The following is a 21,781-nucleotide window of genomic DNA, read 5'->3' as shown; positions in this document are numbered from 1 at the left end:
TGAGTAAGATTATTTAAGATACAAATCACGAAAACTGTTAATTTGATTTCTGCTATTTGAAATGTAAAAATATTAGTGAGTTACAGAAATGAGAAATTGCATATGGATTTCCTCTTATAAAAGTTCTTTTCCTCAGAAACCAAAATTTGTATCTGAAAATGGTTGAAGTGGAGGAAAAGAACTATTTGAAGACATACGTTTGGAGACAGATCACTTTATTCCAGACTGCATTTGAATGACTTAATTGCTTGTAGTTACAGAAACTTGGCATATATGAGGAGTTACTCTTCTCTTGCATACTGTTTTCGTGCATACTGCATGAAGTCTAGTTGTTCCAAGCTCACTGTTTAGTTCTAGTTGCATAATTTACATATTTGTGAATATTAACAGAAGATTGTAACGAAGAGTAGCCTGCTCATTTAGAGAATTGCTTCACATTCCCTGCCTCCTGTCCAAGATTTTACATGCTTTCTTTTTAGTGACTAGCTTTTCTCCTCCTCTGGCATTCCCAAAAATTTGCTGGATAAATGAGTATGACTGAATTGATGGACTGACGGTGTATATGAAAAGAAAGTGCCCCCCCCCCCCCCCCAGCTCCAATAAGTTCTGTCAGTGTTGAACTTCTGCCATCTTTGTATTTGAGAAGATAATTTTGAGAAAAATAATTTCTGTTGATTAAAGTGTGGGTTCTGCAGGCAGGTTTGCCACTGTGACCGCTATGAGAGCAATGCTATCTGCTGACAGGGGTTTTCCTGTTGCGAATATGCCTCGGGATAAATGCAGTTAAACACCCATAGTCATCCTCTTCCTACAGAAGGAGATCTTACTTGAAGCTGTTTGTATGTCCTCTGATGTTTTCAATACAGAGGAACCATGTGGTGTCTTGGTGGTGGATTTCAGAAAGTGAATAAACTTTCCTGTTTTCAGCTGACTGTGAACAGCTATAAATACCAGTCACAGTTAAATTAGCTGGGTTCCAAGTCCCCCAGGCAGTAATAACTATCCAGGAAAATTTGTGGCCTGAAGTCTTGCAGTAGATAATGCCTGCCTTAGATGATCTCACTGATAGGAGTGGGATCATTTGAAAATGAAGACTCTTTCTCTTCAGTACAGTCAGCCCGAGGGATCAGTGGTTTCTGCTGTGTGTGGAAGAAAGTGCATCACACGGTATTTGTTAATGGCAGGCTTACCTTTTGAGGGCTTCATATGCAGTTGAGTGTCTTCTATCTGACAGGGATCAAGTGCAGTGTGTAAGAAAAGGTATTCATAGTAATTCCCTGTATTGGTCTCCCAGCCTCCACCCAATCTCAGCTTTGGGGCCTTTTCAGCCAAGAATTTTTAAATCTCTTTAGTAAATTTTAGTGAATTTCTTTTCCATCAACTTGCCCAAAAGTGACCTGAATCCATGTAAGCTGGGGGAAAACTGTAACTTCCTACAGTAAAGAGCTCCATGGCTCAACTTTTACCCGTTGTGTGAAGAACCACCTTCTTTTTTATTTGTAGGTGTGAAGGCATGTTAATTCCATGTAGGTGGAATTGTTTTTGAAGACTTGCTTCCAGAAGCAGAACAATTCCATAGATGCAGTTCTGAACACTAGTAGAGTATGCTTGATTTCTGTGTGGAATAGAACTCTTTGCCAGGTCTGGTCTTTTCTTAAAAGTATTTTAAAAGTTTTGAATTTTAAAAAATCTTGAACAGATGCAGGCTTGTTACTGTTTCACAGTGCTATAAATACAGACTTGAATTAACTTCAGGAAAGTTAAATCCCCAAATCAGAAAAGAATAGGCAAAGGCTGAAAGTCTATGCCATGCTATTTATGTAATTGATAAAAAGGTTGGTTTGAGGAAGGCAAGGGAAACGCTGCCTTTTCTCTTACCTCTTGCTTTTCTTTTTGGTTAAATTATAACATAGAATGAGACAGCAGAACTGCTGAGCTTGGAAGCCAGTAAGTGCCAAGGGACAGAATTCTTAATGTAATTGTCTGAATTGCAGGTCAGAACATTACATGGTGAAAACAAACTAGAATCTGCTTGGTCTGTGCTAAAGACAATAAATGAACCATAGTTAAAAACTCCTCTTCTTGTAGGTGTTTTAACAATATTTTCATAGTAACTGTATCTTTCTTCAAACATGAACTGCTTCATGTGAATTTCTTAAAACCAAACCTACTGCTAACTTATGTTTTTGATAAGCTAGTCCCATGAATCTGAAGAATTGATTTGTGATGGAGTATCAATAATCCTTTTCTTTTTCCCTTTCAGAAATGTGCAACGGAAGAATGTTTCTTTTTTGAGCGTTTGGAATCTAATAACTATAACACTTACCGATCACGGAAATACTCTGATTGGTATGTGGCACTGAAAAGAACTGGACAGTACAAACCTGGACCAAAAACTGGACCTGGACAGAAAGCTATCCTTTTTCTTCCCATGTCCGCTAAAAGCTGATTTCCATGGCGGATTCCGAGCACATACGCCACACTACACTAAAGACGTCGAGTTTCCTACTCCTCTCCGAAGCAGCAGAAATACAAGCAATTATTTGCTGATACCAGATTAAAAGATGAATGTTTCATACTGTCTTTATATTGCTCTTTAAACCTATTGTGCCAGTGTGTGTGGAGGTAAAATTACTTGGAAAACCTGTTTTCAGGATGAGTAACACTTCTGTTTTCTGCTAGATCTCTATGTAGAGCTATTTTATTTACTTTATGTTTGCTTTACAGAGTAAAGGAAGACAAATCTGATGCACACTTATAGCAATATTTACCTTTAAAAATAATTTATATCTCTATAGCTTATTAAGGAATAGAGTAAATAATTACTTTCTAATAATTATCTAAAAAGAAGTCCATGGATAATTTTAATATGGTCTAAATAACAATACAATAATAATTCTAAATTATTAACGTAATGAAATGTGAAATGTACTGCTATCATGTAATGTTTCTGTAGGACTCGGGCAGCTCCCTGTGGTACAGTTTGTAGAACAGGCCTGTGTAGACCGCCGGAAACTCTCTCATGGTTATATCAATCTTCTCAAACCCTTCCCGGTATCCGTAAAGTAAGAGTTTAGCTACGTTGCTGGTGATGGGAGTAGTGTGTTTCGTCCTAGCAAGCTCATCGAGGTCCATCCATTCGCACCTCAGGCACTCCTGCTGGCAGAAGCTGATGGTGAAGGAGGAGGGCTCCAGGCGACAGATGATGTACATATCCGACTTCCCAAAGGCTCCGGGGTGTTCGTGTTGCTGTCTTATGCTTAGGATGGACTTGAACTCTGACTTGATGCCAGTCTCTTCAAAAACCTCTCGAACTGCTGTGTCTCCTAGGTGAAAGAGCAATCCTTATAACACATGTAAGAATAGCTTAACACTCTTGAAAACTCTTGACCATGGAAAATCTCTAACTCGAAGCGTTCTCTGTTCTGCTTTGTAAGCTTTTCAGAATGTAAGCCTGTTTGTTTCAACAGAAGGATAAGCTAATTTTTTGCTCCCATGCTGCATGCCTTTCTTGCATATATCCTACAAAATGATGAAAGCAAGAAGCTTTTGATAATACTGTACAGGGTGTGGTTTTGAAACGGACTTTCTGATGGTTGCTGGCTCCACTGATCTCTTAATCCAAGAGAGCATTGCACCCTCTTTTCAGGCCTTTGAATCTTAGCCCCCCGTCTCTCTCTGTGCCTCTGTCCAGTTTCACATTCAGACCCTGTGCAGCTGAACACCTGGACGTATGTCAGATCACTCGACCAAATCAGTTTCATTGCACTTTGCCACAAGGTGTAACAAAATGGGTAAAACTAGTGTTTGAAGAAAGTGAAAGTTGGCATGAAGCCCTTTTCAAGATATATCTTTAAGTAGCTAGCAACATTTCAAGTATGCCATAATACCAGTATAGCACGTAGCCTGTTCTTGCAGAATACATCTGTGCTGCAGCTGTACATTTTGTGTACATCAGCCAAAGCGATATAAGTGTTAACATTCCTCATGACAAAAGTAGCTATAACTTCAAGGGTCTCAAGTGTCTGTGTACTGCAATTACAGCCAAAGAATTACCCATCTATCCAGTACTCTTCAAAATTTTTCTCTTGAATAATAACTTAAATTGAAGAGCCCAAATGAGATTTTTGATATCCCACTTATTTCCCCAAAGTCTGCAGTTTCATTGTAGTCAGGTCAAATCCTACTTGCCTGGGGTAACTACTGGTAGGTAAAACACTAGATTTTTCCAAATCTGTGTGTCTTGTTTGAGTGGTAAATGCATATAGCTGTTTTGCAACGTTATCTGCTTCCGTTAGTTCATTTTCAGTAAGAAATGAGTGTGTTGGCTTACTTCCAAAAGCAAAATACATTTTAAAAGACCTTGTAGAGATTTGCCTCCCTAAGGAAGCTTGCATCTCAACATGTCGGAGGTGAAAGATACTCAATTACCCTGGGAGAGACTGCATTTTATGTTGCCCAGAGAGGCCTCTGCGGTCCTCTGGTTTAAAACAGTGGTTGCGAAGCAAACTGCCCGTGGCAAGTGTTTCTGTTATTCGGCCAGGGGCAGTATTACACAGAAGTGGTCAAAGAATGTAAACAACTGAGATCACGAGGAATGCTGAGGCAGGCTATGGTTAAGAAAAACTGAAATAATTAGGAGTTTCATTTAAGCTTTGAGCTTTGCTTTTAGATAAAGTGCCTTTTTCTGTTTCCCTTTTATTTAAATGTGTATATAAATTAAAAAAATACATAATGACAGTTAAACTAGAAGAAACACTAGGACTTGAGTTTCAGAAATACTCAAATACAAAAACGTGTGCACTTTGCTTAATCTGCATTATGAAACTATTCAGATTACTTGTGCGAGTCAGTTTGTACTCATTAAAGTAGGCAGCCATATATTTTGTCACTTCATATAATCACAGGATTTTCAAGCATTGTAATTGCAATTTGTAACTGTAATTTGAAATTTAGTCCCTTGAATGACTGTGAGTTTATAAGGTTTGATGTAAGGATAGAAAAAGGGAAGTTAAGCTCTCATATTTTATGCTTCACTAATTTATATCTTCTTGTAATATTAAGATGTGATGCAGAGAATCATATGTTTCATTATTATATAGTTTAGTAGTGGCAGGAGGGTAGCTGTAAGAGACTTGTTTCCTCCCAGTTGTTTCTCAATACCTACATCCAGGCTGCAGCCATATTCTCACCTGTTACGTGGTTATTTGAGGGATGGCCACTGGCTTACTCGGTAACAGTATTCCTCTGCAGAAGCTGTTGCCAGCAGTGGTCGTTCTTTTCCCTCAGTACAAAAATTCCTCCACTATCTCCTGGCCTACAGCCGCCCTCTGTTACTAGAAGTGAAAAGGAGCCTGGCTAGACAACAAACGCAGCATTCGGGATTCTTCCGAAAACATGAATCCATTTCACTATGTTACGTGTATTTGCGTTGTCAAGCAAAGAATTTTGATTTCTATCACCATGTTTGACAAAAAGACTTAAAATGTGACTTGTGAGTTATGAAAATTACAACTTGGCCATATCCCACTAACTAGAAACTTTCCCCATGTCCTGAAATAGCAAACTGGAATACAAGCCCTCCACATGTTGTTGCAGGAAGACTGCTAAAAGAGTAGATATTTCTAAGGTATGGAAACCCGGGCTCAATACCCAGTTTGCCAGAGCTGCTGCATTGCTCTGGGCAACATTTCTGAGTTCTGCATTTGTGACTTATTGGAAGGATATATTCGTATCTGAATACTGATGTGGGGCTAAATTAATGTGAGCAAATGTAACTTTGGAAAATGAGACCTACCTTATCACTGCAGTATAACTTAAGAATTAACCGGTCTGTGGGTCATAATTTTCAGGGGTGAGAGAAAAGGAGAAAAAGCACAATTTTCTATCTCTTCATAAACACCCTTGTTCATTCACCTCTGAACATAACTGCAGCAGTGTTCATCATCACCTGTGCTACGCTGGGTAGAAACGATAGGTTTCCTTACATCGGCATTGTTTTCTAATACAGAAGTGCTGTAGGTCTCTGGTTGAAAGTAGGTGCCCGGAAGACTGAGGCACTGCACTGAGCACTGGTCCTGTGCCAAGGAACTTAGTCTAAACAAATCAAGTGAACAAGCGTGGAAGGAAGCAAGTGTATTTATTTGTTTTGCACATAAAAAGGGAGAGTTGGAAATTTCTGCTCAGTACATCATTGAGCTCACTGCCCTGGATTCCAGTGTGAGCTGAGAGCTTGCTGTTTCAGTTTTATTTGGGTTATATACCGATTACCTTAATCCTCTGCACTTTTGGCTCCTATCATGGCATATCCAAGAAGCCTACAAAAAATAACCTGGCTTCAAGCACTCACTTGAGAGAAATTGTGGAAAAGGGTAAATGTTATAAACGCAAAACTCCTCTGCCCTGAACATAATGTTACCCCATTACCATTAAGGTTGTAGGATCATGTCACTTCATCTATTCACCAAAGCAGTGATTAGTCATGGGAGCGATGCGGGTCATGGCGTATTTCAGTACTGTTAATGTCTTTGTAATTCTGTTGACGTCTAACCTGTTATCCTAGGACTTACCAATGTCTTCGCCTGGATTAGACAGACCTCCTGGAAATTTCCATGCATTTATAGTCTGTATTGGAGGAAATAAATATTAATGAAGTATGCAGCCTGTGTTGTACTCTCTAATATGAAGGAGACAATTAACGTGCCTTTTTTTGGTTGAAGTTGCAGTATTGCAATTACTTTTACAAACATCAGTATGGCTTTAAGTAGGAACTTCTCTGTTCTTGCTAATGTGATGATCAGAGGTATCTATAGTCTGTATGAGATATTGGAACAAAACATCTACTGATTGAAAATAACAAACTGTCTTAACAGTCATTAGACAACGTTGCTGCTAGATAACTAGATAGAGTAGTTGAATATTAAAAAAAGCTGCTATAGACTATATAATCTTATATTTAATCATTAATGTATTTCATTTCCATGGTTTTGGCTTTTAAAAAATGTATATATATTTAATCTTACAAACAGGTATTATGATTGTAGTACTGTTCTATACTGCACTGGCTTTAAGATGACTTCGTGTGTCTGTAATAACCATTTAGCGTAACTTGTTGTTCGTTTTCACAGAATACAAAAACTGAGGCCTTGTGTGTGATTTATATATAGAAGCATTTATTGAATTGCAATAAAGTTCAGTACTTCAAACAGAATGTGATGTGCGGACTTGGTGCTGTTATTGATACTGATAAAGGAGTCCCAGTTCCTACATCTCTTGCAAATGCATGAAGATTTACAGGCCTTACCTTTACATCTATGTACTACTATTTTTATTTCTTTCCTTATTAAAAGTTTATGTAGGAAGAAGTTAACCTTCAACTAGAAATTAATGCAGTAAAAAGGTACACTGGCAAAAAAAAGGTAGCTTTTCTTGTACATGCAGCAGAGAGAAGGAAGTCGCATGCTTTCCAGTGATTTGAAACCCCACCGACTACATTGGAAAATGTTGTTTTTGGTGTTTTTTTTCTGGGCACTCTTAAAGGGCTTGGATAGGAATTTAAAGTAATAGATGAAAAATAGTGCAGATGGAAAATACATATATTTGCCTATTGGCTTTCAGATTTGCTTTCAGTTCCTGGAAATCTTTGTGTGCTGTGGAATTGTCCTTTCATGATTAAACCCAAACTGCTCTTAAAATTCCACTAGCAGTTTTTTGGTTTTTTTTAAGCTTTCAGAACATCATTTGTATTAAAAGTCACCATTTCAGGGAAACTGTTCATTTCGTGGGGAAGGAGAAGGGAGAGGAGTGGTGGAACTGACGGTGGGAAACAACCGTCTGAGCCAATTTGCTTGTACCGAGATATTTTATTTGCTCACTGCACAAGAAATGTGTGGGTATTGATACACTTCAGTTTCTATACTTGATTTTATCCAGTCAATAAAAGACAGCTGTAAAGAGGGGAGTCAGAAACAATCACTTTTTTCTTTTCACCTTCCTCACTCGCTGTGCTGTCAGCTTTGCTCTGGAAAGGTACCCTGAAATAGTTGACCTGACCCATCCCACTTTTCAGAATGCACTGGAGGGAAGAGCGGTGCCAGACCGGTCCTCTTGTGTTTTGGGGCCAGAGGCTACGGAGGTAATGCCTGGCGAGTACGGAATTGGACCTAGAACCTGAACAGAGCATCGGATGTCTCACTGTAACACTGCATAGAGATGTCTGCACTTAAAATGGCTGTGGGTGAGCTTTAGCAAAACCACAGCGTGAAGAAGTTAAACCTTGAGCCTCCCGGGCTTAGGAAACTACTGTTTCCTTCTGAATATGCAGAATGTGCAATTTCCATTTTTGAGACCTGCTTAAGATACTTACTAAAAGGTAACCATGCAGTTTTATAATTTCTGTGTGCATAAAAAGAAAAATAAAGGTAGCATTTCTGAAGTTTACAACGTGCTGTTCTGTTCCTGGAGACTCTCTAGAACTGGAACCACTGCCGGAGCCTATAGTTTGCATGCTGGATTTATGCTTTAAATGGTAATTACTGAATGTAGGCCTGAAGATCCTGCTATAGAGGAGTCCTTGAATTTTTACTTTATGGCAAGTAAAAATATAAAATTAATAGTTTAGGGGAAAGAAGAAAAGGGTGTTTCTCTTCTTCTGAACTCTTGCCTTAGAAATTCAACATGCTGTATGATTGAATCTGCCTAGGAAAGCACCCTTTCATTGAAGTTCATTAGCTGTGTTGTTACCAATGAACTGAAGTGATGGTTTGGGTCCTGAGAAGAAATCTCTTAGTAGCTCGTTCAGGAAAAAGACAGAAAAATGTAGCCAGTGAGATTCTGGCATAGTTTTAACCATATAAAATGAAAATGATGCATCTAAGTATACTTCAGTCTACGTATGTAAGTTTTGATTGTTACCATGTTAAAATTGCAGTTAATCTCGCTGTACTAGGGACACTTTAATTTGCAAATGAAAGCATAATGGAAGCTAAGTATATTTTACATGGAAGAGCGAGCTAGTGGGCTTTCTGCACTTGCTGTATTACAACCTAGGTTAGCCTGATGGAGGCTGGAAGACGTTACCAGTGATGGATGCTTGGTTACCTCAAGCCACATCACACGACCCACCATCACCACACTCATGCTCTCTGGTTTGGCATTCTCGGTAGCGAGGTCGAGCACTTCACTTTGTGAGAAATTAATGATCTTTACACCTGCTGTACTAAGCGGTCACCAGGTCATGGCCAACCATGTTACCACTTATTTAAAGCCACAGATATGCCTGGAATTTTTGAAAACAAACAAAAATCATAAGTCTTCTCCCAAAATCTGCTCTGAGCCATGGGGGTTTTCCAGAGGATCCAAACACAAGATCAGGGACTCTTGGGTCAGCTACAGGAGAAAGCGGAAAACTCAAAACAGAAAGGGTACTTAGTTCCGCTGATTCAATCACCAGTTATAATGAACAATAAAGCCGTTGATTTTCAAAGTCTATTTTTCTTTTTCCTTCAAATGCAATACAGCAATCTGCTGACAGATGTGTTCCAAGACACTCATAAAAGGAAGTAACTTTTAACGATCACAATTTTGGACTGGAATAAAAATGTCTTTGTTTTATACTACAGAGTAGGCATATCTAGATGAACTTCTCTATTTTATAATCCTATAACAAACTTACCCTATTTCTGTCTTGTACGACCAACACCTTTCCAGTGCTTTCATCTAGAACAGCACCTAGCAGAGAGATAATATTGAAAAAGATTAAGTGTTAGACAACTACGTTCAGTCTTAACAACCATAATTTAATATGTTTTGATAAAGCATGACAAACTCCTAATGATACTCGGTTTACAGTTAGCAAGATTTGTATGGATGAGTCGGAGAAAGTGGTTTGTTGGTGGAAGGCTGATATTCAATAAAATACTAAAAAAGGTTAAGTGTTCTGTACAAAAATTCAAAGTTAGCAGTACCAAGATAAATACATCCTACATATCAGTCCCAGATTAGACAAGAAATGAAAGGAATAATTTGCTTGTGTTACATTAGGAGAACTAAAGAATGCAAGATCAAGATGTCATCCAAATAATCGAGCAAAGCTGCTTGCTTCAGCAGAGACGTGCCTGTAGTCTTGCTCAAATAACAGAAATTTTTCCAGTGACTCTGTCCGAGTAGCCACAATGGGTAAGAACTTTTCTCTAGTGAAATTCATTACAAAAGTCCCTCCTGCTGTAGTGAAGATTTGAGTGTTTTCTGGTTAATACACACAAGGTTTAGTACTTGGTAGGCTGACTGTACTGATAATGTTCAACTGGTTGACTATCTATGAACTCTTACTGTACTACCCAGCTAACAACTTGTGATAGGAACTGCGCAGTAATCTGAGTCAACTCGTTAATCAAAATGCACTGCTTCCAAGTGGAAAAGTGACATTTTCACTTGGCTAAAAAAAATAGATCAGGATGCATGACTGAAAAGTTCAGCTTTTCCTTGTGTCCTCATGCTCAGCCCATGACTTTCTGCCACAGATTACAAGTTTTCCTACTTTTTAAACCCCAAGTGCTTTCTTGTTTAATCATCATGTCACACTCATTGGTCATACTTTAAAAACGTCTTCCCTTTAAAACAGGTCTTTTTATCAGCTTTTCAAGTGCGCTGCAGTGAGCAGAATGAGTACTGTGGTGCCGCTTACCAGGCTCTTTTCCACATCAGTCATGCATGGGTTTTAAATTAGTAGTTCACGATAAAAAAATGCTTGTCATTTTACAGCAAGAGGAAGAGTATATGGCCAGATCTGTGATGATATATGCATTTAAAATGCTATGGGGAAGTATTTCCATGGAAGGGATGAGTGTCCAGCTCAAAACATCCTCTGTTTTTTAATAATACATGGCAGACTTATGTGTAGGAGGAATATTTAAAAGATGAAATACCAATCTTCCTTCAAGATATGTCAAAGGACGTGCTTTAAGAGGGTAGTCACATATCTGCCTCCCCATAGCTTGTGACTTTATGCATTCCTCCTGTAAATATTTAGCAGTGTCCAGGTTCAAGTACTGTACTGATTAAAAAAGGGAACAAAAGGAAAGCAAGAGCAACTTTGATGCATGCTGTGATTACAGGGATTATTTTCTAGAAAAGCCATTCTTCAGCCAAATGATTTGCTGAGACCAGGGAGGACTGCCGAAGAGAGGAAAACTGCAGTTTGAATCAAACAGAAAGAACGTTTTCTCTCCTCTGTTCCCCAGAAATCGATGCCTGTGAATGTAATTTTTGGCAGTGAAATTCTGTGAGATGTCCAGATTCTCTGCTAGGTGATACCTAAATCCAAAGCAAGAAGAAAGGAAAAACACTAACAGGATTTGCTGTCTGGTCTCGTTTTCCCATGTGTAACTCAGGAGTCCCTCTGCTGAAGCTCGCCGGGCCGCACCTGGTTAGTATCAGTGAGATCAGAGCTTGGCTGCAGGCTCTGAACGCTGGTTTTAAAAACTCTCCCTCTTGCTACAAATGTGGTACCTGGAGCTTTAAATCATCCAACGCCAGGATGACTTTCTGGAAAGGTTTACACTTGTAACCTAACCAACTAATCGCTATTGCAACACTGCTGTGTTTTGAATGTTCTCTTTTGAGAAATAGGTAAGGGAATTAATTTAAAAAAAAAACCCAGACCCCTTAGCCAATTCCAGACAATGAGTAATGGAGGGGAAAAATATCTTCATTCTACCCGTTTTATTTATGACTGATGTAAAAGTGTATGAAAAGATGTTCAGTGTTGAAAAGCATTTGTCATCCATGTAATGAGCGCACATGTGACTGCTTGCATTGTAAACATCAGCAGACAGAAATAGTTGTAAAACAACTTGGGAATCACTTTTGATTCCTCAGACCACCATTACCTATCTAACTCCATCTTCCTGTGCAGTTGGACATTTATGGAGCCGCTCATTTTACACATTTCCTTAAGTGACAGGACTGGCCAAGGCTGATGATCGTGCGTGTGTATGCGTGTGTGGAGACCCTTCTCGCTCTTCAACTTCAATGACTTGTTTAAACAACTAGACTAACGTAGGTAACAATGAAAATAACAGCCACGTTGTAAGGCTTATACTACATGGGAGGGAGAAGAGAATGACTTTTACTTTTCTTCCTCAACTTGTCTTCCTATGCCATTGTTATGTGGCATATTTACAAACATGTCACTTTCTGGATGGCAGACCACTTCCTCCTAGGAGGTAGAGGATTTTGGAAATGCTTTTCAAAAACATCTTAATCATTTCATACACCAAAAGCTTTCCTGTACCTTTACATATTTGGAAAATCCTGCCGCCTACAAACGGATGCAGTTAAGTTAGTTGGAAGACACACCACATATTCCACTATTTCTAAACAATAATGGCCAAGCCCAATGAGTAACGTTTGCTACTCTCTGCTTGGCGACTCTGATCTAGTCTGGCAAAATATGACCTGACCTTGCTTATTCACACCTTTGTCATCACTTGGCTGGATGATGCTGAGGCACTAGCCCTGGCTGCGCAGCATTCGCTGTGTGGGAAACTCCAGACAGGATCAAAAGCAGCTGCTGGTCTACTTGGCAATGCAGGCTCGCTACCTGTTGTCTGCTCCCTGTGCTGGCTTCCCGCAGGCTAGCAAACCACTCCCAACATCTCCGCTTTTTTAGGATGCACAAGGGACTAAGCCCTGTATTTAAGTGATTGGTCACAGCTTTGAGATGAAGACTCTCATAAGCAAATTTGCTTTTCTTTACCACAGAAACTTTCTAAAATACAGTTTTTTGTTCAGGAAATAAAAATGCCTAGGGTTTGGCACACACACTATAAATGCACATATTTAAGTAATTTAATATTTCAATAAAATTAATTAAAAATAGAATGAAGCCCTACCACTACCCAGGCTCTTCCTCCTGAAGTAGAAAGATAATGGAATAAACACATGCCAGGTGGTAGCCACACTGCTTAGTGTATTCTTGGGATGTGTTCCAAATCCACTGAGAGCGAGTGGAACCGAGGAAAAAAAAATATTGCATTCATTATGTCACACACACAAATCTGTTTGTTTACCCGCCCAAATGCCTTCTTTAGGTCTTTACCTCTTTTAAAGAAACTCCCAATAATGAATAAAAATGTACAGGTTTGAAAAGCGGTAGCAAAGAATACATACATTATTTGTTGTGCAATTTTTAAATCTGTGCGACAAACTGTGAAATCCATATACCTGCATTTATGAATTTTTTTCTTTCCTCAAAGTTTTTTCCTACTTGCAGAGTGCGAAGTGTTTCTCTCAAACTACAACTGCAAATTATGCTCTGAAAGTGCATTTTTTGTATTTTCAAATGTTTGAGAGTTTTTCAGAGTTACGGGTTTTCTTATATTAAGTCCCTCCTGATAACCATCGGGGTCACAACACATCTATTACATTATTTTCTTTTAAATAGCACTTTCAGCTATGCAAAACCTACTTCAGAAAAATCCCCTTTCAGTTAGTCATGTTTCCTCAAACATGCAAGTTTTAACCGTAAGGAGTAACACAGTGCTTTTGCTAGGAGAATGCATTATCTTACTCGAGTTTAATGCCACATATTTTAATGGTGAGGTTTTCATACCTCAGGAAAACATGCTCTAACATGTCCATTGAAAAAATCCAAGCCTGTCTTCAGCTTCCACCCTGCCCTCTGCTGGCTTTGTAAATGAAAACTCCAACTGCCGATAGCAGCAGCACTGTTTTGCAATTGAAGGCTTTGTTTTTCCAAAATTTACTTTCACCTGACCTGCTGCTACATAGAATAATCCAGCTTTTATGAGTCCTTCCTAACCAGATTTTTCAAATTGCTGTTTATGGGTCTTAACACCACTTGGTGAAGAATTAGTGTCCCACACAGTCCCTGCAAGCCAAGGACAAACAAGTCAAGCTTGTAACGGGAGAGATTTACTGTCCTTCTGCCATAACTGCCGAGGGTTGTATAGTCTTTACCAGTACATGAGGGGTCCAAACCAACCTCCAGATTACAGGAGATTACTGAGCGATGGGACACATAATTGCAGATCTGTGGAAGGCTGCTGAGAGAGAGGGCAAAAACATTCAAATTTGGTGAAGCTGAGTTCAAGTTGACTGTATTTTTGGCTCACCATCAGTTCCTTGTACTGTGCTGTATAAAAAAATAAATAAATTGGAAAACTATCTTATCTAGTTCCTTAGGAATTTCCTCAGTTTTTAGAGCAACTCCTTTCCAACTGTGGTTGTGGGAGGTCTAGATGGATAAGAGTATGGTGTTCAGATGTTTGTTTGTAACATACACTTGTCTGGGTTATGGACTTCTAGGCACAGCTTAGAGCAGCTTTTAGACTGTTGCAATTGAGGCTAACAGTTGTGCTAGCTCCTGAGCAATCCCTGTTGGGTCAAGTCTGCCCCATCTACAGACCTTAACCTGAGTGTAGTTTAGGCAGGTGCATACATCAAGCATCTACAGTAAGGACAGGGAGCAGAGAAGGGATTTTTTCTAAGAAATTTGTAGTTACTTTTTCACTTTTAAAAACCTGCTTAAACCTTGAAATCCTACCTCTCTCACTTGCAAGGTGAAAGCCAAGATGCGTTTCTCAAAATGGCGTTTGATAAAAACAATATTCGTGAGTTAAATTTTAAAGCTCCAGGACCACATTTTCTTCTCCCCGAGCTGTTTACAATTTTCTCAAACTGGAATTCTTTTGAGAAACCCCCTCTCTTCACTGGCCTGCTCTTAGCAACACGCACCGGTGCACAGGCGCATTCACGAATGACACATTTCACTCCGTAAAGTCAGCCCAACAGTAAGCCGCTGGTTTCCACGCGGCGGTTGTGGAGAGAACCAGTCGATTTCCTACGGAACTTGGTCCCAAGGGCTCCTTCGAAAGGCCCTTTTGCGGCCGCAACCGCTTTTGTGACTAACCTGCAACTCCCAGCTGGTGGCTGGCGTACCCCGGCAGCCTGCTGGGCCCTTCTCCCAGCCACAACGTCAAGGTGGACGCACCCTGCTCGGCGTGGTGGAAGGTGAAGCCTTGCGAAGCGGCGGCCGCCGCAAACCCGCTCTGGAGGATGGGGACGCGCAGCCAGGCGGCGACGCGGCCTTCCTCCCGCCACCGGGCCACCGCGTCTGCGAGAGAGACACCGAGGGTAAGGGCCGCCGCCGCCGGGATTAAGGCGTGAAACTCTGTATTTTTACTTCGTTTACCTCAGGGTCAAACTACCGTTGGTGTGAGGAACCTGTCAGCAGCGACCGCAGAGCGGGCACCGCCACCTCGCCGTTTTACGCGCTACGGTTTGGCGTTTACACAGAAAAACGGCGGCCTTCACCTTAGCCTCTGCCCTGAGGCGCAGGGAAACGGGTCTTTGCTCCCTTCTGCCGACGCCCTCCACCACAGGGCCGCGGCTGCCGTGCGTGTGTGTCTGTGGGGAGGCCGGCGACCGCCGCCCGCCCCGCGCCGCGGTAGGCGGCTGAGGGGAGCCCACTCACGGGACCAGGCGCCACGGGGGGGGGGGGGACCCACCGCCCCCCACCCCGCCCGCCCCGGGCCCCCACCCCGGCACTTGCCCCTCAGCCATCGCCCGAAGGCGGCCCGCTCCAGGCGGCGGGGGGGACCCAGCTGAGCCAGGTCCACGCTCACCCCCCCGAACTTGTCCGGCCGCTCCCGCAGCCCCGCCAGGGCCCCCCAGCCCCTCGCCCGCTGCAGCGCCCGCCACGGCCTCACCATGGCGCTGCGCAGGGCAGAAGCGGCGGGAAGCGGCCGCCCCCTCCGCTCCCCGGGGCGGTGCCGGCCTCTGCTCCCGGAACCGCTCGGCGGCAGCCGGCGGGGAAAGCATGGCCGCCTCCTCCAGGAGGAAGAGTAAGGGGCGGTCGGCCCCGGGAGGAGGAGGAGGTGGCGGCAGCTCGCCGCGGGCCGCCCCGCTCCCCGTCCCCGCGGAGGGCGGGCTGCTGGCGCTGGGTGTCGCCGAGGCGGTGGAAGCAGGTACGGGGGTGCGGGCGGCGGGGCCGGGCTCACGCCTGTCGCGGCTCGGCGGGCTGAGGGCGGCTCGTTTAAAAACGAGCTGCTGTAAGAACAGCCCTCCCCGCTCTCCCTCAGCCGGCCCGGGCGCGAGGGGCTGCCCCGTCCCCTCAGGGCGGGGGGGGGATCTCTCAGGTAAGGTCGGCTGAGACCCCGTGAAATTTGCCTTTTCTTGCAGCGTCGAAGAGCGGTGACCGCCGCAGAAGGGCCCCGCTGGTAGCTAGAACGGGGTGGAAAAGTCAGCAAGCAGCAGCACGTAACCGGGGGTGTTTTCAGGCCTGTCAGAAACAGTGCCCCGTTTTAGCACGGTTTCCCCCCAAAAGGGTCCCCGCGTTTCCCTCACGGCTGGGCGCTGCGCTTCACGAGGGATCAGAAGGGTTTTGTTAGTTGTACTGACTGGGGAGGGCCAGAAATACCGATTTCGTCCGATCGGTAGGGAAAAAATGACGTGTTTCTTTTCTCCTGAAAACGTTAGGTGATGACAAAGTTCCAAAAATGTTGCGAAGAGCCCTGGCCCAGCTGTCGCTGAGCAGCATGAAGTCCGCAAACATATGCATAGGTCGCCCGGTCTTGCTTACCTCTGCTGATGGGCGGCAGGAGGTGAGACTCTTCACTGTTCCTACAAGCGCTTTTCTGTGCTTTCCGTGTGTTTCTGTTGTATTCAGTATGGACCAAAATGGGTCATGCGTTGAGAAAGATAGCGAATGTGCTTTTCCATGTTTTCTACACTGTAGTTACGTCTTTATTCTCAGTACTGAGAAAAAAATCCATGCTGCTGATTTTTTCAAGAAATTTGTAAGTCATGTGTGTGAATATATGTATTATATATGCACACACATGTGTCTTAATAGCAAAGGAAGAGTATAGCCCTTTGCTTTTCTTTCTTCTTTGATGTGTAGCATTTCCTAGTCAGGACAGTGTATGCTTTTGTGTCATCTGCAGAACGTGTAGGGACCCAGTGGAATTTTTTAATCTCCTTTGTAGGCAAAATGTAACCCCTTCTTTCTTGAAAAGTGTCTGAGATCGTATTGTAAGAACTCAGTGCTCCTTGTATCGTACTCTGTGGCACCAGGTTTTAACCTAATCCTTCTTCCCCCTCAGCCCATGTTTTTCACAACAAAACATGGCTTACTTTAACTCAAGGACTGGAAAATAGAAGGGGGGGAAATCTCAACTGACAGTTGTTTGCTTTGAAACTCTTCCTAGGTCTGTACTGCTTGGCCTACCACAGGCTTTTCAGGTGGGAAAGTTGGGCTGAGTGAAACCACACAGAAGAACCTGAAAGTAAACCCAGGTGATGCTGTCACTGTGCAGCCTGTGACCGGTGCAGTTATCCAGGCAGAGGAAGTCGATGTGAAGTTGAGGTATGGAGCTTGTTATAACCTAGTGATATACCATGAAGTGTCTGCTTTGCACTGCAGATTCTCTTACCTCCTAGAAGATGCTATTTTTCTCTCTTGCTTTGATGGAATTAGTACCCACACAAAGGCAAACATGTGCAGATATTTGTAGGATTAAGACTAAAGTTTAGTAGCTGGTGGCTAACTGCTGCTACCTCCTCTGTGGGCAGTGGAGCAGCTCAGCTGTTGTACAAAATCTCAACTGAGGAGTGGTGCTGTTGTGGAGAATATGATGACACTAAGCTCGTTAGTCTTAATTAAAGATTCTTTGTTTTATGTTAATGAGTAGTAATGATAGTCCAGCACCTGAAGCAGAGGTCAAGCTGCCTGTGTTGCATTTGCATTAGGCAAAGGTGTGTAACTGCATGATCAAGGCAGATTCTTTAAACTTCTAAGTCGCTTGTAAAGGATGAGGATGATCTCTGTGTGTAGTTGATGTCAGGTTAGAAGGAGCCCGTGTTGCTGCTGTTGTCATTAGGAAGTATACTGCAAACTGCTATCTGAGAAGCTCTTGTTGGAAAGTCCTGTTGCAGTTGAGAGAACTACTGGCTGACAAGCTGGGGACAGTGAAGTGATTTTTTTTTTTTTTTAACCACTTCCCTTCAAAACTTCACCCTTGTATATGTGTGGTTTTGTGCTCCGCTTTTATTTACTGGAATATTTTTTTAGGATTGGAAACCCTCAGAGGTATGTTTTGTTTTTTAATTGAAATTGACCCGAACAAGGGAACAAAAGGTGCAAGTCAGAGTTGTCTTGAAATTGTGAATGCTTTGAGAAATTAGTGGTTTACTGATCTGCTGAATTACTTCCCATATTTGTAATTTTCATAACATTCCACAGAGTCAGCATTTGGGTTGATGGAGAATCTGATTATAGTTATTTCCTAAACAGAGTTATTTTACAGTTACTTTTGAAAGTGTCCCAACACTTTAATTTTTATAAATTAACTTCACTTCCCTGTTAAACCTCTGCCTTCAAGCATGGCATTGTCATCCATTTTAAAGGGGAGATGCTGTTTTCCAGCATACTGACTCTCAAAAAAGTTGGTGAGGGAATTTTGCTTTTTGTCAGTAATATCAGTTTAGCTTTAATCATAGTTTTACTGGTTAACTTGGCTGCGCGTTGTCTGCTGACTTCCTGGTGTCAGCTTGCTTTGCCCTCCATGCCTCTCTTCTCACCAGAAAATGAAAAAAATGGTATCTTAATGGTTTTTTGTTGTGGCTAATTTAATCCTATAGGAAGTTTTATTATTATAGCATACTGTTTGGTTATAGAGGTGGTTGAAAACACTCATTTCATTAAAAAACCAACCCCATGTTAAATTAAATAATTAGACCTAATCTATTTATATTTCCCTATGTTCATATGCAATGCATTCTTTCTTTAAAGCTTTGACTTTTACTGAAATCCACCTAAGGATGAGGTCAGAGGGATTGCATTTAATTTCTGAAATACTTACGATTACTGTAATTTTTTTTTTTGAAACTGTTCCACAGCCAGAGTTTTCCCTCTCAGCCGGTCAGGAGTCAGGCTCTGAGGATTGTTCCATGTATGTACCATCAGATTAAAAGTCATGTGAATGACTGTTTTTCTAGAATTACTCTAGGAGAGAAAACATGAAAACAGTAATTGGTCTGGTTTAAGCCTGTTAATTTACTACAAACCATAGTGCTGTCCTATCATGTAAGAATATAAGTTATTAAAAGAATAAATGGAAATCCCATTTGAGAACTGCCTAGGTTTCTAGACAGTACAGGTGTAGTTCATTCTCTGCAAATTAATACCTCTGGGGAGTTGCTTGCATGCATAATTTAGCTTTTTCTTCCAGTTAAAAAATCAGTCCCCCACCTCGGACCCCAGCAACGTAATTGAGTATGTATTTACTTGTCAGGAACGGCTATGATATTTTGAGAGCTCTCCTCTAAATTAGCATAATACCCCTCTTTCCTTCAAGTTGCTTTCTGTATCAGAATTGAGAAACGGGTTTTTATTTCTAGGTTTAGAGCTCCCTCCATTGATCACACTTTTATTTGCAGCAGCTGTATCTGGTTTAAATGCCTTTGGTGCTGCTGCTGTTCAGCCCTTGGTGTAACGCTTTTCATCATACAGGTGTAAGTACTTAGAAAGGTTGTGGGCATTCATCTGCAAAGTGGATGTAGTGAAACCTTTATTTTGTTCTGGAAACAGAAGGGCTAATGTGTGAGGCTTGTACAGATTGGCAGAGGGGGGTAAATCCTAAGGAATTAAAATAAAAGGGCTTAATGGGCTTTAATAAAAGGTAAAGTGGCAAATGAAACAGGAAAAAGATTGTATGTATAAACCATCACTGAAAAATGATTGAATCACCACAGCCTTGTATGTTGCAGTGTATCTGAGGAGCAGGGATTGTTAATGTTTGTTCTCTCAGTGAGTTGTAAATGTGATGTAAAACGTTTTAATATGAACACCAGAGAAAGACATTTGCATAAGACACCTTTTACCTTTCATTTGCTTTGGGCTAAGAGCATATGTGTTCAGTCGTATGTTAAATCTCAGTGATGAGTTAGTGTTTGAGAAAATGCTATGGGTCTGTCTGGAGCTGGTGAGGGAAGTGGCTTAAGGCTTATCCGCTGAGTCAGTTAAACTCAATTAAAGAAAAGACTAGAAAATGCATTGTGGGGAAAACTTGTACTGTTTTGATAGTGAATGTGCAGTGCTTAAGACATGCGCAGTTTTGCAAGTGCTCAAGGCACTAGTTCAATCAATAGAAGACGTGTATGTGTGTTTGCAGGGCTGGAAGAGACCTACCTTATCTGTAATTTTTTCCAATTCAGTAAATGTAGCAATGGCCATTCTGCCTGGTGAGATGAGAAGCACGCATTCCGTGTTTGTAGTCTTTAAGAAATGATAAATATAACTTATGATGTTGTTTATTGCAGCATTTTCTGTGGGGAAAAAAATAACCCAAAATTAAATATATACTCTTGTTTTGTTACAATGTGTCTAATACCTTCAGAGTTAAGATGATAGGATCTGAAGACTGAAAAGTGCTCATCGCTCTTTTCTGTTTGTGGGGTTAAATCATATACTGTAAAATAGGTGGTATTCATCATCCTGGTGCCTTAGTGGTGTGGACTCTGTTTTGGTTTAGAACTAGTTACTGCTTGGAAGAACAGTTTGTTTTTTCTCTTCCTACCACAGGGACAAAGATGCCACCATTAATGCTGAGGAAATGTCTGTCTGTCTACTGAGAAACCTAGGTACAAGTTTTGTTGCTTCTCTTCTGACTGTTTAATTTTTGTAGTAGATCATCAAGTTTTGGATAGAAAAGCAAACAGTTTCCTCTTACGTTCTTAATCAAGGGCTTATGGCAAAACAGAGGATGTTATTCTGCTCACACTTCTAGGGATCTGCCTTCTTTGGACTAAATAATTTTGCCATGCTGTAAATATCTAATTGGCATTAATCGTGATTCCCTTCCCTCTGTCCATTATACATATCGCTGGTTGACGTTATGGTTGTTTAGCAATCGTTGCTGGCCTTCTGGCTGATATTGTGATGCATTTCAGAGTTTACTTGCATTATGAAGAAAAGAGTGCAATACTATGCATTAACAACTAGATAAGGGATCAGTATTGACATGAAATCCCATACTCTGAATCTTTTTTTTTTTTTAATGTTGGTGCTAAATAAGCAAAATTGCTCTTCATTGGGTGGTGGATATGTGTAAGGCAGGCAAAAAAGCAAGGTAAGTTATTCACGGTAGTGCTACTCAAAGCACTCACTACAAATAGTTCTACTCAAAGGGAATCTTCTGGTTTAGGAATTAATAACAGTATTGCTACGCTAAGAAGCAGGAAACATGAACTGCATTCCAAATTCATGAGTTTGGCTGGAAATAGTAAATCTTGTTTACATTTTTGCCTGTGTGGTTTTTGTGCCTGTATGGTGCATTCAGATCACGTTTCATAATCAAAGGCTAAAACCTTACCTTTTTTAGGCCGAGGCTCTCAAAGAAGGTGGGCTAAACATGAAATACTGTGAACCTGTAGGGCACACAGCAAATACAATATTTTTACTTCTTACAATACTAATGCCATAATCTCCCTTTGTATGGTGTACGAAATTTAAAATGCTCAAATTAATGATGGGTTTAGTATGAGAGATTACATATGATACTGACAAATGTTTATCCAGTTCAATCTGCTTGTGTACAAAAGGATCATTTAAATTACCTGAAATTATCTTGAAATTGCCAAACTACCTTTTGTTATGTTAATTTATAGCACTCTTTAGGCTTCCTGATAAAGAATGATTCTAATACAAGAATGTCTGAATGTTCTTGCTGCCAAAGTAGATTGAAATTTCTTCTTCTTT

General features: G+C 41.2%; 3 protein-coding genes across 3 annotated transcripts in view; 2 read left to right on the top strand and 1 right to left on the bottom strand.

The window, feature by feature from the left end:
* FGF2 (fibroblast growth factor 2) overlaps nt 1-7,210 on the top strand; it is a 34,530-nt gene extending 27,320 nt beyond the window's left edge. The window contains exon 3 of the mRNA XM_069796178.1: nt 2,264-7,210. Within this exon, the coding sequence (XP_069652279.1) occupies nt 2,264-2,449 (186 nt within the window). The 3' untranslated portion in view covers nt 2,450-7,210. The remainder of the gene's footprint in view (nt 1-2,263) is intronic.
* Nucleotides 2,767-15,771, bottom strand: NUDT6 (nudix hydrolase 6). The gene is made up of 5 exons (XM_069796780.1): nt 15,575-15,771; nt 14,933-15,136; nt 9,674-9,729; nt 6,570-6,624; nt 2,767-3,326 (listed from the first exon to the last, which is right to left on the bottom strand). Exons 1-5 carry the CDS (start codon nt 15,732-15,734, stop codon nt 2,938-2,940), a joined length of 864 nt encoding a protein of 287 aa, XP_069652881.1. The 5' UTR covers nt 15,735-15,771; the 3' UTR covers nt 2,767-2,937.
* The window catches only part of AFG2A (AFG2 AAA ATPase homolog A), a 203,698-nt gene continuing 197,634 nt past the window's right edge, over nt 15,718-21,781 (top strand). The window contains 6 exon segments of the mRNA XM_069796051.1: nt 15,718-15,780; nt 15,783-15,833; nt 15,836-15,989; nt 16,501-16,625; nt 17,232-17,389; nt 20,606-20,664. Coding sequence (XP_069652152.1) covers nt 15,733-15,780; nt 15,783-15,833; nt 15,836-15,989; nt 16,501-16,625; nt 17,232-17,389; nt 20,606-20,664 — 595 coding nt within the window. The 5' untranslated portion in view covers nt 15,718-15,732.

This window comes from Haliaeetus albicilla, chromosome 1 (assembly GCF_947461875.1).
Source record: "Haliaeetus albicilla chromosome 1, bHalAlb1.1, whole genome shotgun sequence".
Classification (NCBI taxonomy): Eukaryota; Metazoa; Chordata; class Aves; order Accipitriformes; family Accipitridae; genus Haliaeetus; species Haliaeetus albicilla.
Note: the sequence above shows the minus strand (reverse complement) of the source record. Positions and strands in the feature narration are given on the sequence as shown.

Coding starts and splice junctions, on each gene's coding strand:
- NUDT6 (XM_069796780.1), bottom strand. CDS start 15,734: ATGGTGAGGCCGTGGCGGGCGCTGCAGCGGGCGAGGGGCTGGGGGGCC. Junction 9,730..14,932: donor CCACCAGCTGGGAGTTGCAG/GTTAGTCACAAA, acceptor TCTCTCTGCTAG/GTGCTGTTCTAGATGAAAGC. Junction 3,327..6,569: donor TAATCCAGGCGAAGACATTG/GTAAGTCCTAGG, acceptor TCTTTCACCTAG/GAGACACAGCAGTTCGAGAG.